The sequence below is a fragment of the Muscardinus avellanarius genome, assembly GCF_963383645.1.
Source record: "Muscardinus avellanarius genome assembly, chromosome: 12".
In the NCBI taxonomy this organism is placed as follows: Eukaryota; Metazoa; Chordata; class Mammalia; order Rodentia; family Gliridae; genus Muscardinus; species Muscardinus avellanarius.
In genome coordinates this window covers 79,074,933-79,088,045 of record NC_137798.1, presented here as the reverse complement: position 1 = coordinate 79,088,045, position 13,113 = coordinate 79,074,933, and the positions used below count along the sequence as shown (strand labels likewise).

The following is a 13,113-nucleotide window of genomic DNA, read 5'->3' as shown; positions in this document are numbered from 1 at the left end:
TCCACAGAGGGATCGACCCAGTACTGTGTTTCTTGCGAGGTCTTGCAGTCTTATCCTGATTCTTACAAGTTTTGTAAGATTATAGCTTGTTCCGTAATGAGAAGCTGTAACATGTGACCAGCAGCTGGTGTATGTTCTCTCTTTTACATAGGTGGAATCACAGTGTCTGTGGTTGCATTCTTCTTCACAATTAAGTTCCTCTTTGAGCTTGCCGCACGTGTAGTCAGCTTCCTTCAAAATGAGGACCGTGAACGCCGAGGGGACCGGACCATTTATGACTACGTGCGGGGAAATTACCTGGATCCCCGGTCCTGCAAAGTGTCCTGGGATTGGAAGGACCCCTATGAGGTGGGCCACAGCATGGCCTTCCGAGTGCATGTAAGGGAATGTTTCTGTCTCCATACCCATTGGGGTTTCTGGGTCATTTGCTTTCCAGAGCCCAGTTTAATCCGCTGGTGGTGCTGGCTAAAATGTTAACATTTTCCTTTGTTTTTTAGCCCCTCTGAGGAACTTAGGAATTGTTAATTTATGAAGAGTCATGAATTTCTTTATCCTTTTGGTTAGCTAGGTACTTAGCTTTGAAGAAAAATAAAGCTTGATGTTGCCTTTTCAAAAAAAAAAAGAGTATTGAAAAACTTAGGTGTTAAAGATGAGGAGCTGACAAACGACATGTTGGTAAGCAGGTCAAACCCACTGGCTTTTTCTGTGAAGGCATTGTTCCTGATCACGTCCATATTCACTGTGGCTGCTTGCTCCCTTGAGTTATTGAGATAGCTGAGTAGCTGTGTATGGCCCACAAAGCCAAAATTATTTACTATCTGACGCTTTACAGAGCTAGTTAGCTGACCCCTGCAGCGGCTTCTCCACCGTGTAGCATTGCGTGTGGCATGAGATCCTGAAGTCCCCACCCTCACTTGGTGCTTCCATTCCCTTAGCGCCAGAGCTGCCAGATCAGCTGCCTTCAAATCGGTTCACACTGGTAACATAACACAATATGCTGGCAATACTGAGGAGGCAGCATTGTGTCAAGCCAAAACTGGTGTGTTTCGATTTGGTGGTACTCTGAACAGGTTAAGAATATATTTATGACTGAGCGGTTTTCTTCGGGGTGCAGAGGGACTTTGTCTCTGTTTCTGCCAGCAGGATTGTAAGGAACGGGTAGGCACTGGACTTTACCAGTGTGACCTCAGCCAGCTGCTTCCTATCTCCTCTCCCTCTCTGATACCTTGGGGAAGTGATTTTCTCCCTCTGCTCACTAAGGGGGTCCCTCTTTTTCCCACTGCAGTTGTTCTATAAGAATGGACAGCCTTTCCCCGCACATCGGCCTGTGGGACTGAGAGTCCACATCTCTCATGTTGAACTAGCAGTGGAAATTCCAGTGACCCAGGAAGTCCTTCAGGAGCCCAATTCCAACGTGGTAAAGGTGGCCTTCACTGTGCGCAGGGCTGGGCGTTATGAAATCACAGTAAAGCTTGGTGGATTAAATGTGGCCTATAGTCCCTACTACAAAATTTTTCAGCCTGGTAGGTTCTTTGTTCTTTCTTCATTCCTCTTTTTGTTTTTGTTTTTAAATTTTTTATCAGTGCATTGTAGTCATACATCTTAATGAGGTACAAGATGGTAGAGGCATATATGCATACATCACTCATTTAGCCCTTCCCCAATTCCCACACTGTTTCCTCCCACTTCCTCCCTTCTCCTCTGTTTTGTGAGATTTGGTGGGATTGAACCCAGGGCCTCCTGCATACTAAGCATGTGCTTTACCACTCCAGTCCTTATTTATTTAGTACTGAAGATCTAACCCCAGGGACATTCTGCCTCAGAGATACACCCTTAGGCCTTTTTTATTTTTCATTTTGAAATAGAGTCTAGCTAAGTTGCTGAAGCTGACCTTGAACTTGTGGTCCTTTTTCTTAGCCTCCCAAGTCCTGGGATTACAGCCATGCACCATCTTGCCCAGCCCCAGTTCCTCTTTTTTAAAAAAATAACAACTTACGGGATGTGGTAGCACCACATTTTAATCCCGGATGAGGCAGCAGGATGGCAGTTCGTGGACAGCCTCAGCTACTTAGTGAGGCTCTTTGCAATTTAGTGAGACCCTGTTTCAAAAAATAAAGAATAAAAAATGGGGCTGGGAGGGTAGCTGGGAGATAGATTGTCCCTGGATTCCATCCCCAGTACTGGGGGGGGCCATAAAATTCAGCACTTAAAATGTATAGTTTAATGGTACACAGAAACCCAGAGTCACTAAGTTTCTGAGGGCCTAAGTTTGCTGAGATTGTTCTCAAACCTGTGATCCTCCTGTCTCAGCTTCCCACATACTGGGATTACATATGTTTTTGTTTCTCAAGGAGTAGATTTTTTCTTTTTTTCCCCAGTACTGGGGATGGAACCCATAGGCATCTAACCTCCAAGCTACGCCCCCAGCCCTATTTTTTTATTCTATATTTTGAAACAAGGTCTCACAGAGTTGCAAAGGGCCTCACTAAGTAGCTGAGGCTGGCCTCGAACCACAATCCTCCTGTTTCAGCTTCCCAAATGCTGGGATTACAAGCGTGCACCACCACACACAGCTTCAAGGAGCAGAGTTATCATTAGCCTGGCAAGTTCTTCCTCTTCTTCTTCTTCTCCTTCTCCTTCTTCTTCTTCTTCTTTTTTTTTTTTTTTTTCTTTTGGTGGTACTGGGGTTCCTGGAAACCCTTCTACCTCCGGGCTACACTCCCAGGCCTATTTTTATACTTTTTTATTTGGAAACAGGGTCTCTTAAGCCAGCATGGCTGGCTTCAAACTTGTGCGATCCTCCTGTCTCCGCCTCCTAAGCATAGGGGTTACAAGCGTGCGCCACTACGCCTGGCTTAGCCTGGCAAGTTCTTAAGGGCTTTGGGCACCAGAATACAGAAGATAAATTCTTCTGATTTTTTTTTAAACCTTTTCAAGTAGAAGCACCTTGATGTGAATCCCACCCCCACTGCCAGTATGTTTTACTTCTCACTGAAGAGCATTTGCTCGTGCTATTTAAGAACTGAGGCCTTTCTCTCTACCTTTTTCTCCCTCGTGTTCTTTATGTCATATAACAGATGCTCGCTGATGTTAAGGCCCAAAAGTCTCATCTCAACCTCTTGCTTATGCAACATATATGTTTAGTGTGTCAGTGGTCCTTCCTGCCCTGTGTGCCCTGTCTGGCTTTTCTTTCTTTTTTCTCTTCCTCTCTTTTCTTTTCTTTCTTGGTGTCACTAGATACTGGCAAGTTAGGTATCCACAGAAATGATAGGACCTTGGCTAACTTTGGGAGTCAAATCCTCAGAAGTGGGTCCTTAAGAAGATTGGTGTCTCCTTCCTTTTTTTGGTGGTACTGGGGTTCCTGGAAACCCTTCTACTTCCGGGCTACACTCCCAGACCTATTTTTTTTTTAATTATATTTTTTTGGTGGTACTGGGGTTCCTGGAAGCCCTTCTACCTCCGGGCTACACTCCCAGACCTATTTTTTATTTTTGGAAACAGGGTCTCTTAAGCCAGCGCAGCTGGCTTCGAACCTGCACGATCCTCCTGCCTCCGCCTCCTAAGCGCGGGGATTATAAGCGTGCGCCACTACGCCCGGCCCAGACCTATTTTTTTTTAATATTTTTATTTGGAAACAGGATCTCTTTTGGTGGTACTGGAGGTGGAACCCAGTGGCTTTCTACCTCTGGTCTACACCCCCAGCCCTATTTTTTATAATTTATTTGGAAACAGGGTCTCAGTAAGTTGCTGAGAGCCTCACTAAGTAGCTGAGGCTGGCTTTGAACCTGTGTGATCCTCCTGTCTCAGCCTCCCAAGCGCGGGGATTACAAGTGTGCGCCACCATGCCCTGCCTAGAAACAGGGTCTCTTAAACCAGCGTGGCTGGCTTCGAACCTGCGTGATCCTCCTGTCTCTGCCTCCCAAGCGCGGAGATTACAAGCATGTGCCACCAAGCCCGGCCCTGGTGTCTCCTTTCTTGACTGGTTCTCTATTTTCTTTTTTCTTATAACAGAGAAAGCTCTGAACAAATTTAGTTCCCAAGCCATTTCCTCCCCCTACATGTTTATCTCTTGGGCTTGAATGCCTCACTCTGAGACTCTTTTTCACAAGAATTACTCACCTCCTCACCACCACTTTATACTCTTAAAATATGTAACACTCCTTTCTTTCATTGAACTTTTTATTTTCAGGTAGTTATATATTTACATGCAATTATAAGAAATTATATCTTGTTCTCAAAGTGCTAACATCTTTCCAAACTATAGTACAACATCAGAACCAGTTTTTTGTTTGTATGTTTGCTTATTTTGTGGTACTGGGGCTTGAACCTCGGAACATTCTACGTGTGTGTGTGAATGTTCGTGTGTGTGTGTGTGTGTGTGTGTGTGTGTGTGTGTGTGTGTGTGTGAGAGAGACAGAGACAGAGACAGAGACAGTGACAGTCAGTCAGTCACTGGGGATTTAACCCAGGGGCACTTCCTCTGAGCTACACCCCAGTTCTATTTTTTTTTTTTTTTTTTTTTGAAACAAGGTCTCACTAGGTTGCTGGGAGTCTCCCTACTTACTGACTTACTGAAACTATTCTTGAATCTATGATCCTCCTGTCTTATCCTCCCAGGTACTGGGATTACAGGCATGTGCCATGTCTGGCTGGGGCAATCTACCTCAGAGATACACTCTCAGCCCTTTTTATTTTCAGGTTTTTTGAAACAGGATCTCACTAAGTTGCTGAGGCTGGCCATAAACTTGTGATCCTCCTGGCTCCACCTCCCAAGTACTGAGATTATAAGTATGTGCCACCATGCCTGGCAGAACCAGGGTTTTGATGTTGATATAGCCAAGATACAGAACATTGTCATCACCACAAAGATCCCTCATGTTACCCTTTATAGCCACGATGTTTCCCTTCTCCCACAGACCTGTTTCTTAATCCCTGGGAACCCATTAATCTTTTTTCCATTTCTATAATTTTATCACTTGAAGAATGTTACATAAGTAAAATCATACAGCATGTAACCTTTTGGGATTGATGTTTTAACTCAGCATAATTTTCTGGAGATTCACACAGGTTGTTCAGTACATCAATTGTTGTTTTATTTTTATTGGTGAATAATACTCCACGATATGAATATTTGTTTACTCATTGACAGACATCTGGATTGTTTACAGTTTTTTTTTCTGTTATGAGTAAAATTGCTATAAACATTCACAGGCCTTTGTGTGAACATTGTTTTTATTTCTCTAGTATAAATGCCCTGGAGTACAATTGCTATTACATGGTAGTTAGATGTTTTGTTTTATTTTTGTGGTACTGAGTATTAAACTCAGGGGCATTCTACCTCTGAGTTACATTCTCAGCCCTATTTTTTTTTTTTTTTTTTGGTGGTACTGGGGTTCCTGGAAGCCCTTCTACCTCCGGGCTACACTCCCAGACCTATTTTTTTTATACTTTTTTATTTGGAAACAGGGTCTCCTAAGCCAGTGCGTGCGGCTGGCTTCGAATCCGCACAATCCTCCTGTCTCTGCCTCCCAAGCGCGGGGATTACAAGCGTGCGCCACCACGCCCGGCCTCTCAGCCCTATTTTATTTTTTATTTTGAAACAGGGTCTAAGTTACTGAGCGCCTTGCCAAATTACTGAAACTGCTCTCAAACCTGTAATCCTCCTGTCTCAGCCTGCCCAATACTGGGATTAGAGGCATATGCCATCAGTTTTAGCTATTCTCATAAGCCTGTGTTATCTCTTTATGGTTTTAATTTGCATTTCCAAAATGGTTAATGATGTTGAAAAAATTTTGATGTACTTACTTGCCATCTCTTTGGTGGAATGTTTCTGTGCTTTTAGTCCATTTTCTATTTGGATTTTTTTTTGTTTTTCACTGTAGAGTTTATAGAGTTCTTTATATTTTCTGCATGCTAATCTTTTGTCTGTGTACTAGTCTTTTTGTCAGTTATATGGTCTGCAAGTATTTTTCTAAGTCTGTGGCCTTTCTTTTCACCTCTTAACAGTCTTTCACAAAGCAAGTGTTATTTAATTTTGACAAAGTCCAGTTTATTCTTTTTTTTTTTCTTTTATGCTCATGCTTTTGGCATACCTTTTCAACTCAGCAGTTCCAGAGATTTTTTCTGTTTTTTATTAAAAGCTTTGTAGTTTCATATTTTTTTTTTACTTCAGGTAGATCCAATTTGAGTTTGTTGTTGTTGTTGTTGTTTTGGTGGTACTGGGGGTGGAACCCAGGGGCTTTTCTACCTCTGGGCTATACTCCCAGACCTATTTTATACTTTATTTGGCTACAGGGTCTCACTAAGTTGCTGAGAGCCTCACTAAGTAGCTGAGGCTGGTTTCGAACCTGTGCTATCCTCCTGGCTCAGCCTCCCAAGCCTGGCTTCAATTTGAGTTAATTTTTATATGTGAGATTTAGGTCAAGTTTCTTTTTTCCTTCTATTTTTCTTTTAGATGTTGTTGCTTCAACACCATTTGCTGAAAGTCTGTCTTCATTATGGTGCTTCTGTAGCTGTCCTCAATTGGGTGTTAACTGTGGTGGGCTGTTTCTGGGTTACCTGTTCTGTACCATTGTTCTCTGTGTCTGTCCCCCACTACTACCAGAGTGTCTTGATTACTGTAGCTATTGTGATGTATTGAAATTGGTAAACTGACTCTTTCCACTTAATTCTTTTTCAGTATTGTTTTGGCTATTCTAATTCCTTTAATCATTCTGGGACTTAAGTGCATATGGTAATGGGGATTAAATCCAGAGGTATTCTGTCAGTGAGGCACATCCCCATCTGTTTTTTGTTGTTGTTGTATTTTGAAGGAAGGTCCTGTTAAGTTACCATGTGCCGGCCTCGAACTTGTGATTCTCATAACTCAGCATTACAAGTTCTGGGATTACAGGAGTGTCCCACTGCACCTTATTTCATGCTGGGATTTTAGTAAGAATTATACTAAACCTGTATACCAAATTGGGGAGAATTGACATCTTTACTCTGTTGAATCTCCCAGTTCACAAATGTGGTTGGTTTTTTCATTCATTTAAGATCTATTTTGTTTCATCAACATTTTGTACTTTTTTTTTTTTTTTTTTTTTTTTTTTGGTGGTACTGGGGTAAAACCCAGGGGCTTTAACCTCCGGGCTATACTCCCAGACCTATTTTATATTTTATTTGGAAACAGGGTCTCACTAAGTTGCTGAGAGCCTCACTAAGTAGCTGAGGCTGGGTTCGAACCTGTGGGATTCTCCTGGCTCAGCCTCCCAAGCGCGGGGATTACAAGCGTGCGCCACCATGCCCGGCTCATTTTGTACTTTTTGAAATATAAGTCTTGTACATGTTTTGTTAAATTTGCATCATTTAATTTGGGGGGGGCGGGTCTGAGGATGAACCCAGGGGCATTTGACCTCCAAGCCACACCCCCTGCCCTATTTTTTATTCTTTTTCCAAACAGGGTCTTAGAGAGTTGTGGAGGGCCTCACTGAGTAGCTGAGATTGTCCACGAACTGTGATCCTCTGGTCTCAGCCTCCCAAATGATTTACAAGCATGTGCCACCACACCTGGCTCATTTAAAATTTAAAAATTTTTTTTTTTCATTTTTTATTTTGCTATTGTTCAGCACTTACTTTTTTTTTTTTTCTCCTCAGTTCTGGGGATTGAACCCAGAGACACTCTGACCCACTGAGCTACACCCCCAATCCTTTTTACTTCTTATTTTGAGATAGGGTCTTGCTGAGTTGCTGAGACTGGTACAACTTTGTGATCCTTCTGCCTTGGCCTTTTGAGTGGCTCTGAGTCTAGATGTGAGCCCCTGCACTCTGTTCAGCACTCTTTAAGGTCTGCCTTACTCATGAGTTCTCTGAGGACTTGAGTACTTATCTTTAACTTTCAGTTTCATTTCCTCCAGGCTCTTAATTTGTATAGTGTTGGCAGCAGTTAAGAATTTTTAAAAAAAATGAATCCCCAAAGTTCATTTGAATCAACTTATTTTCTTTCTTCTTCTTTTCTTTTTAGTTTTTTGTTGTTGTTGTTGTTTGTTTGTTTGTTTTGGTACTGGGGACTGAACCCAGAGGCATTCTACCTCCAGGCTATACTCCCAGCATGATTTTATTTCTTATTTGGAAACAGGCTCTCACCAGGTTGCTGAGAGCCTCGCTAAATTGCCAAGCCTGGCTTTGAACCTGTAGTCCTTTTGTCTCAGTCTCCCAAGTACTGGGATTACAGGCCTGTGCCATCAGGCCTGCTTCTGTTCATAATCTTTTAATTGACCCTAGGAATTAGGCAGTGGGTCTGGCTCTCTGACTTAAATAAAAGCAGACCTTTGTGGCCTAAGAGTGGCTCTCTCATCTCTCTAAATGTTAGATTCTATTGTCTATTCCAGGAATGGTGGTTCCTTCCAAGACAAAAATTGTGTGCCATTTTTCCACTCTTGTGTTGACCTGTGGGCAGCCACACACTCTTCAAATAGTGCCCCGAGATGAGTATGACAACCCTACCAACAATTCCACATCTTTGAGAGATGAGCACAATTATAGTTTGTCCATTCATGAGGTAAGCAGCCTCCGTTCTTTCTGTGTGCGCGGGAGAGCGGTCTCTTTTCTGTTACTTTCACCCCTGTGATTCACTCACCTCTCTGTGTCTTTCTCCCTGACTTGTGTGCTGCCATACCTTAGTAATTCAAGACTGGTTAGATGATCGATAGGAAAGTTCTTTGTGAAGAGTAGTAAATTGCTGTGCAAATAGGGAAAACTATATATGTTAAGTGGTGCTTTGTTTTCTTTCTCTAGCTTGGCCCTCAAGAGGAAGAGAGTACCGGAGTCTCATTCGAGAAGTCGGTGACATCCAACAGGCAGACTTGCCAGGTGTTCTTGCGACTTACCCTGCATTCTCGTGGTTGCTTCCATGCCTGCATTTCATACCAAAGTCAGCCAATCAATAATGGAGAATTTGACATTATTGTCCTAAGTGGTGAGTTGAAAGCTGTGATTTAATCCTGTTCCCCCCACACCCCACCACTTGTTTGTATTGTCTGCATTCTTTTTTTTCTTCTTCCCAGTACTGAGGATGGAACCTAGGGGCATTCTACCTTCAAGATACACTCCCAGCCCTCTTTTTTATTGTTTATTTTGCAACAGGGTCTCACTGAGTTGCAAAAGGCCTCACTAAGTAGCTGAGGCTGTCCTCAAACCACAATCCTCCTGTTGCAGCCTCCCGAATGCTGGGATTACAAGCGTGCTCCACCATGCCCGGCCCCTATTTTTTACTCTTTTTTTTTTTTTTTTTTTTTTTTTGTGTGTGTGTGTGTGTGTGTGTGTGTGTGTGTGTGATACTGGGAACGGAACTCAGGCACATTGTACCTCTGAGCCACACCCCCAGCCCTAATATTTTAGTCTTTTTAATTTAGGGTCTCACTAAGTTGCAAAGGGCATCACTAAGTAGCTGAGGCTGTCTGTGAACTGTGATCCTCCGGTCTTAGCTTGAATGTTGGTATTACAAGTGTGGGCCACCATGCCCAGCTCCTATTTTTTATTCTTCTTTTTTTTTTTTTCTTTTTGGTACTGGGGATGGAACCCAACGGCATTCTATCTCTGAGCTACACCCCCAGCCCAATTTTTTATTCTTTTCTTTGAGACAGTGTCTCACTGTTACAAAAGGGCCTCACTAAGTAGCTAAGGCTGGTCAAGAACTCAGTTCTCCTTGAATGCTGGGATTACAAACATGCACCCAGCTATTGTCTGCATTCTTGACCCATCTGCAAACATTTGCATTTGAACTACAATTGGCTTAGTGTCCTGTGAACTAAACGACCAGCAATAGGTCATTTTTTCCTTATAATTTCTACTTTAAATCTTAATCCTTTTACACTTCAGAGAACGAGAAGAATATTGTCGAACGCAATGTGTCCACCTCAGGAGTGAGCATTTACTTTGAGGCTTATCTTTATAATGCTACCAACTGTAGCAGCACACCATGGCACCTTCCACCCATGCACATGAGCTCTTCCCAGCGCCGGCCCTCCACTGCTGTTGAGGAAGAAGATGAAGACTCACCCTCAGAGTGTCATACCCCTGAGAAGGTGAAGAAGCCAAAGAAGGTGTACTGCTACGTGTCACCAAAGGTTGGAACCCACATTCTTGCCTTAAGAATCCCCCTGATTGTAGTGCTGGGGATGGAACCCAGGGGCATTCTACCTTCGAGCTACACCCACAGCCCCATTTTTTATTCTTTATTTGGAAACAGGGTCTCACTAAGTTGTGGAGAGCCTCACTGAGTGGCTGAGGCTGGCTACAAACCTGCCATCTTCCTGTCTCAGCCTCCCAAGTGCTGGGATTACAAGCATGCACCACATGCCCAGCACAAATTACCAGTCTTGAGTGCCAGTGGGGTAAGATCATTGACTTGTAGCGTCTCTGGGATTGAAAGGCTACTTACGGTGTAGAGGTGGAGCCAGATTGTGACTCTGTGCTGTTGGGTTGTGTGGTTGGGCCAGACCAGATATCCATCTGGAAAGGGTGTGTCCTTGACACTGTGGAGCACCTGTGCATTGCTGCCCTTTGATTGCTTCAGGGGAGATTTCTCAAGGCATGGCTTTCAGAGATGTGAAGAGAACTGATTCTAAACATAAAAAAGTTCTCAGTAGGCTGGGTGTGGTAGCACACGCTTGTAATCCCAGCATTTGAGAAGATGAGACAGGAGGATCGTGGTTCAAGGACAGCCTCAGCTACTACTTAGTGAGGCCCTTCACAACTCATTGAGACCCTGTTTCAAAATAAAGAATAAAAATTAGAAAAAATAGGACTGGAGTTGTAGCTTGGAGGTAGAATGCCCCTGGGTTTCATCACCAGTACTGCAAAAAAAAAAAAAAAAAAAAAAAAAATTCTCAGTAGGACAAAATCACTGTTGGTTTCTTGGGCTATATGAAAACAGTTTGATCTTTCATTCTGTGATTTGTGAAACCACAATAAACAGATGTTACTATCAGGCTCTAGGATTGGAATAAAGAAATTTTGGCAGAAACAAGAAGGTGAATTTCCCAAGCCCCTGATCTCAGAGGCGCTTTGTGTAAGAGGATTTTTTGTTCTAACATTTGTATTTTCTTATTTAGTCAGTCCTCATAAAAATGAGAGTATTGAAATATCCCATTATATCTCTGAATTTCATAACTAAAACTGAGTTCAAATTCTGTTCTACTTTAGAACACTTTGCTGTTTACTGTTCTTTATTTAAAAATCCAACCTTCCTTTCGGACTGGAGGAATTGGTAATGCAGGAAGTGAGTAGGGTGAATAATTGAAACAAGATCGGCTCTGAATTGATCAGTGTTAAAGCTAGTTCCTTCTTCTACTTCTCTTTAGTTGCTTTGAACATTTTCTTTAATGGAAAATATCTTTAAAGAAAAACATCTGACCTGCCACATGTTCAGATAATAGGTTTGGTTTTGTTTTTTAAAAAACTTATTGCATTATCTTTTCTTCTTTTGTAAATGGCATGAAGAGATATTTTTTTATCCTTAACTTGGGATATTTTGGTGAACTTTTTGTGTGAGACCCCTCTACCACTGCACTCTGCCCCAGTGCCCTCACTCTCCCCTCTCCCCACAATCTTTCTGCACCTCCATCCTTAACAAATCCTTGGTACCATTCAAGGAAGGAGAGCAGTGAGTTTGGCCCCTGGAATTTCCTGTCTGTGAACTTGGAGGAGAAAGTCATTCATTCCTTTTTTTTTTAATATATGGAACTCAGGGGTATTTGACCTCCAAGATACATCCCCTGCCCTATTTTTTATTTTGAAACGGTCTCACTGAGTTGAGAAGGGCCTCACTAAGTAGCTGAGGCTGCCTTCAAACCGCGATTCTCCAGTCTCAGCCTCCTGAATGCTGGGATTACAAGCATGCGCCACCACGCCCGGCAGGAGGAAGTCATTCTGAACAGCACCAGGCTGAGCAGGAGATCTTGATTGTTTCTTAAGTGAAATGTTTTCTTTGCGCGTGCGCGCTACCCCCTCCCCCCCTCTTACTTTGTGGTTATTAGAAATAGAACCCAGGGACATTCTACCTCTGAGCTACAACCCCAGCCCTATTTTGTTATTCTTTATTTTGAAACAGGATCTCACTGAGTTGCAGAGTGCCCCACTAAGGGCTGAGACTGGCCACAAACCTTTGATCCTCCTGTCTCAGCCTCCCAAGTACTAGGATTACAAGCGTGCGCCACCACGCCTGGCTCTCTGCTCTATCAGTACCTAAAGTGAAAGTCCAGTTCCAGGATTTTGAACTTTTAGTAAGATTTGAGTATTTTGATTATAAAATGTCCTGGTTGCTATGGTACACACCTGTACCTGGGGGACTGAGACAGGAGGATCAGAGGTTCAAGGCCAGCTGCAATTTAGGGAGACCTTGTTTCAAAATAAAAAGGAAAAAGGGATGGGGTATAGAATGTAGCTTGGCAGTAGAGTGCCCCAGCATTCAGTCCCCAGTACCAAAAAAAAAAAGATTATAAAATGTCTTTATGATATTACATTGTCAGAGTAATATATTTAATTTGCCTTTCTAAAGATAGAATTGGTATATTTACTATTAAGTTATCTTTTTTGTTCATGGAGAAAATGTGAGAAATGTGAATAGAAACTGCTATGTGAAAGTTTCACCTCTGCCAGCAGATGCCAAAGATACCCACATAAGGCTCACTTTGTTTTCTGCGTGTTGGTCCTGCAGCAGTTCTCAGTGAAGGAGTTCTACCTGAAGATCATTCCCTGGCGCCTTTACACCTTCCGAGTGTGCCCGGGAACAAAAGTAAGTCTATCCTTATGTTTGGTTCGTGCTGCGCAGGCTTCAACTCTTGGGATGTTTCAGGCGTTTCTTTTTTTCCAGAGGGCATTAGGAAGTTTTCTCTGTGCACAGAGATTTTATTTCCAAAGCAAGAAAGGGTCAATTTACCTTATTAAATGGCACAAAGAATATGCAAATCCTAGAAGGCTGTGCACCTATAGAAACAGGCCTTAGCAGCAACTTAGAATATTTCACCAGTTGTTTTATTTCACTAGGGCTAAATTAAATTCGTAGAAAGGGTATTGGTAATTCTGGTCCAAGCCTGGTCTCCCAGTGTGCTAAGCTCATTCTTTTAGAAAAAA

General features: G+C 42.7%; 1 protein-coding gene across 1 annotated transcript in view; it reads left to right on the top strand.

Annotated features, from left to right (window-relative positions):
- The window catches only part of AREL1 (apoptosis resistant E3 ubiquitin protein ligase 1), a gene marked incomplete at both ends in the record, with an annotated part of 61,127 nt that overhangs the window by 33,789 nt on the left and 14,225 nt on the right, over positions 1–13,113 (top strand). Inside the window, 6 exons of the mRNA XM_080707179.1 lie at positions 125–378; positions 1,286–1,523; positions 8,370–8,539; positions 8,776–8,956; positions 9,859–10,106; positions 12,698–12,775. Coding sequence (XP_080563305.1) covers positions 125–378; positions 1,286–1,523; positions 8,370–8,539; positions 8,776–8,956; positions 9,859–10,106; positions 12,698–12,775 — 1,169 coding nt within the window. The remainder of the gene's footprint in view (positions 1–124; positions 379–1,285; positions 1,524–8,369; positions 8,540–8,775; positions 8,957–9,858; positions 10,107–12,697; positions 12,776–13,113) is intronic.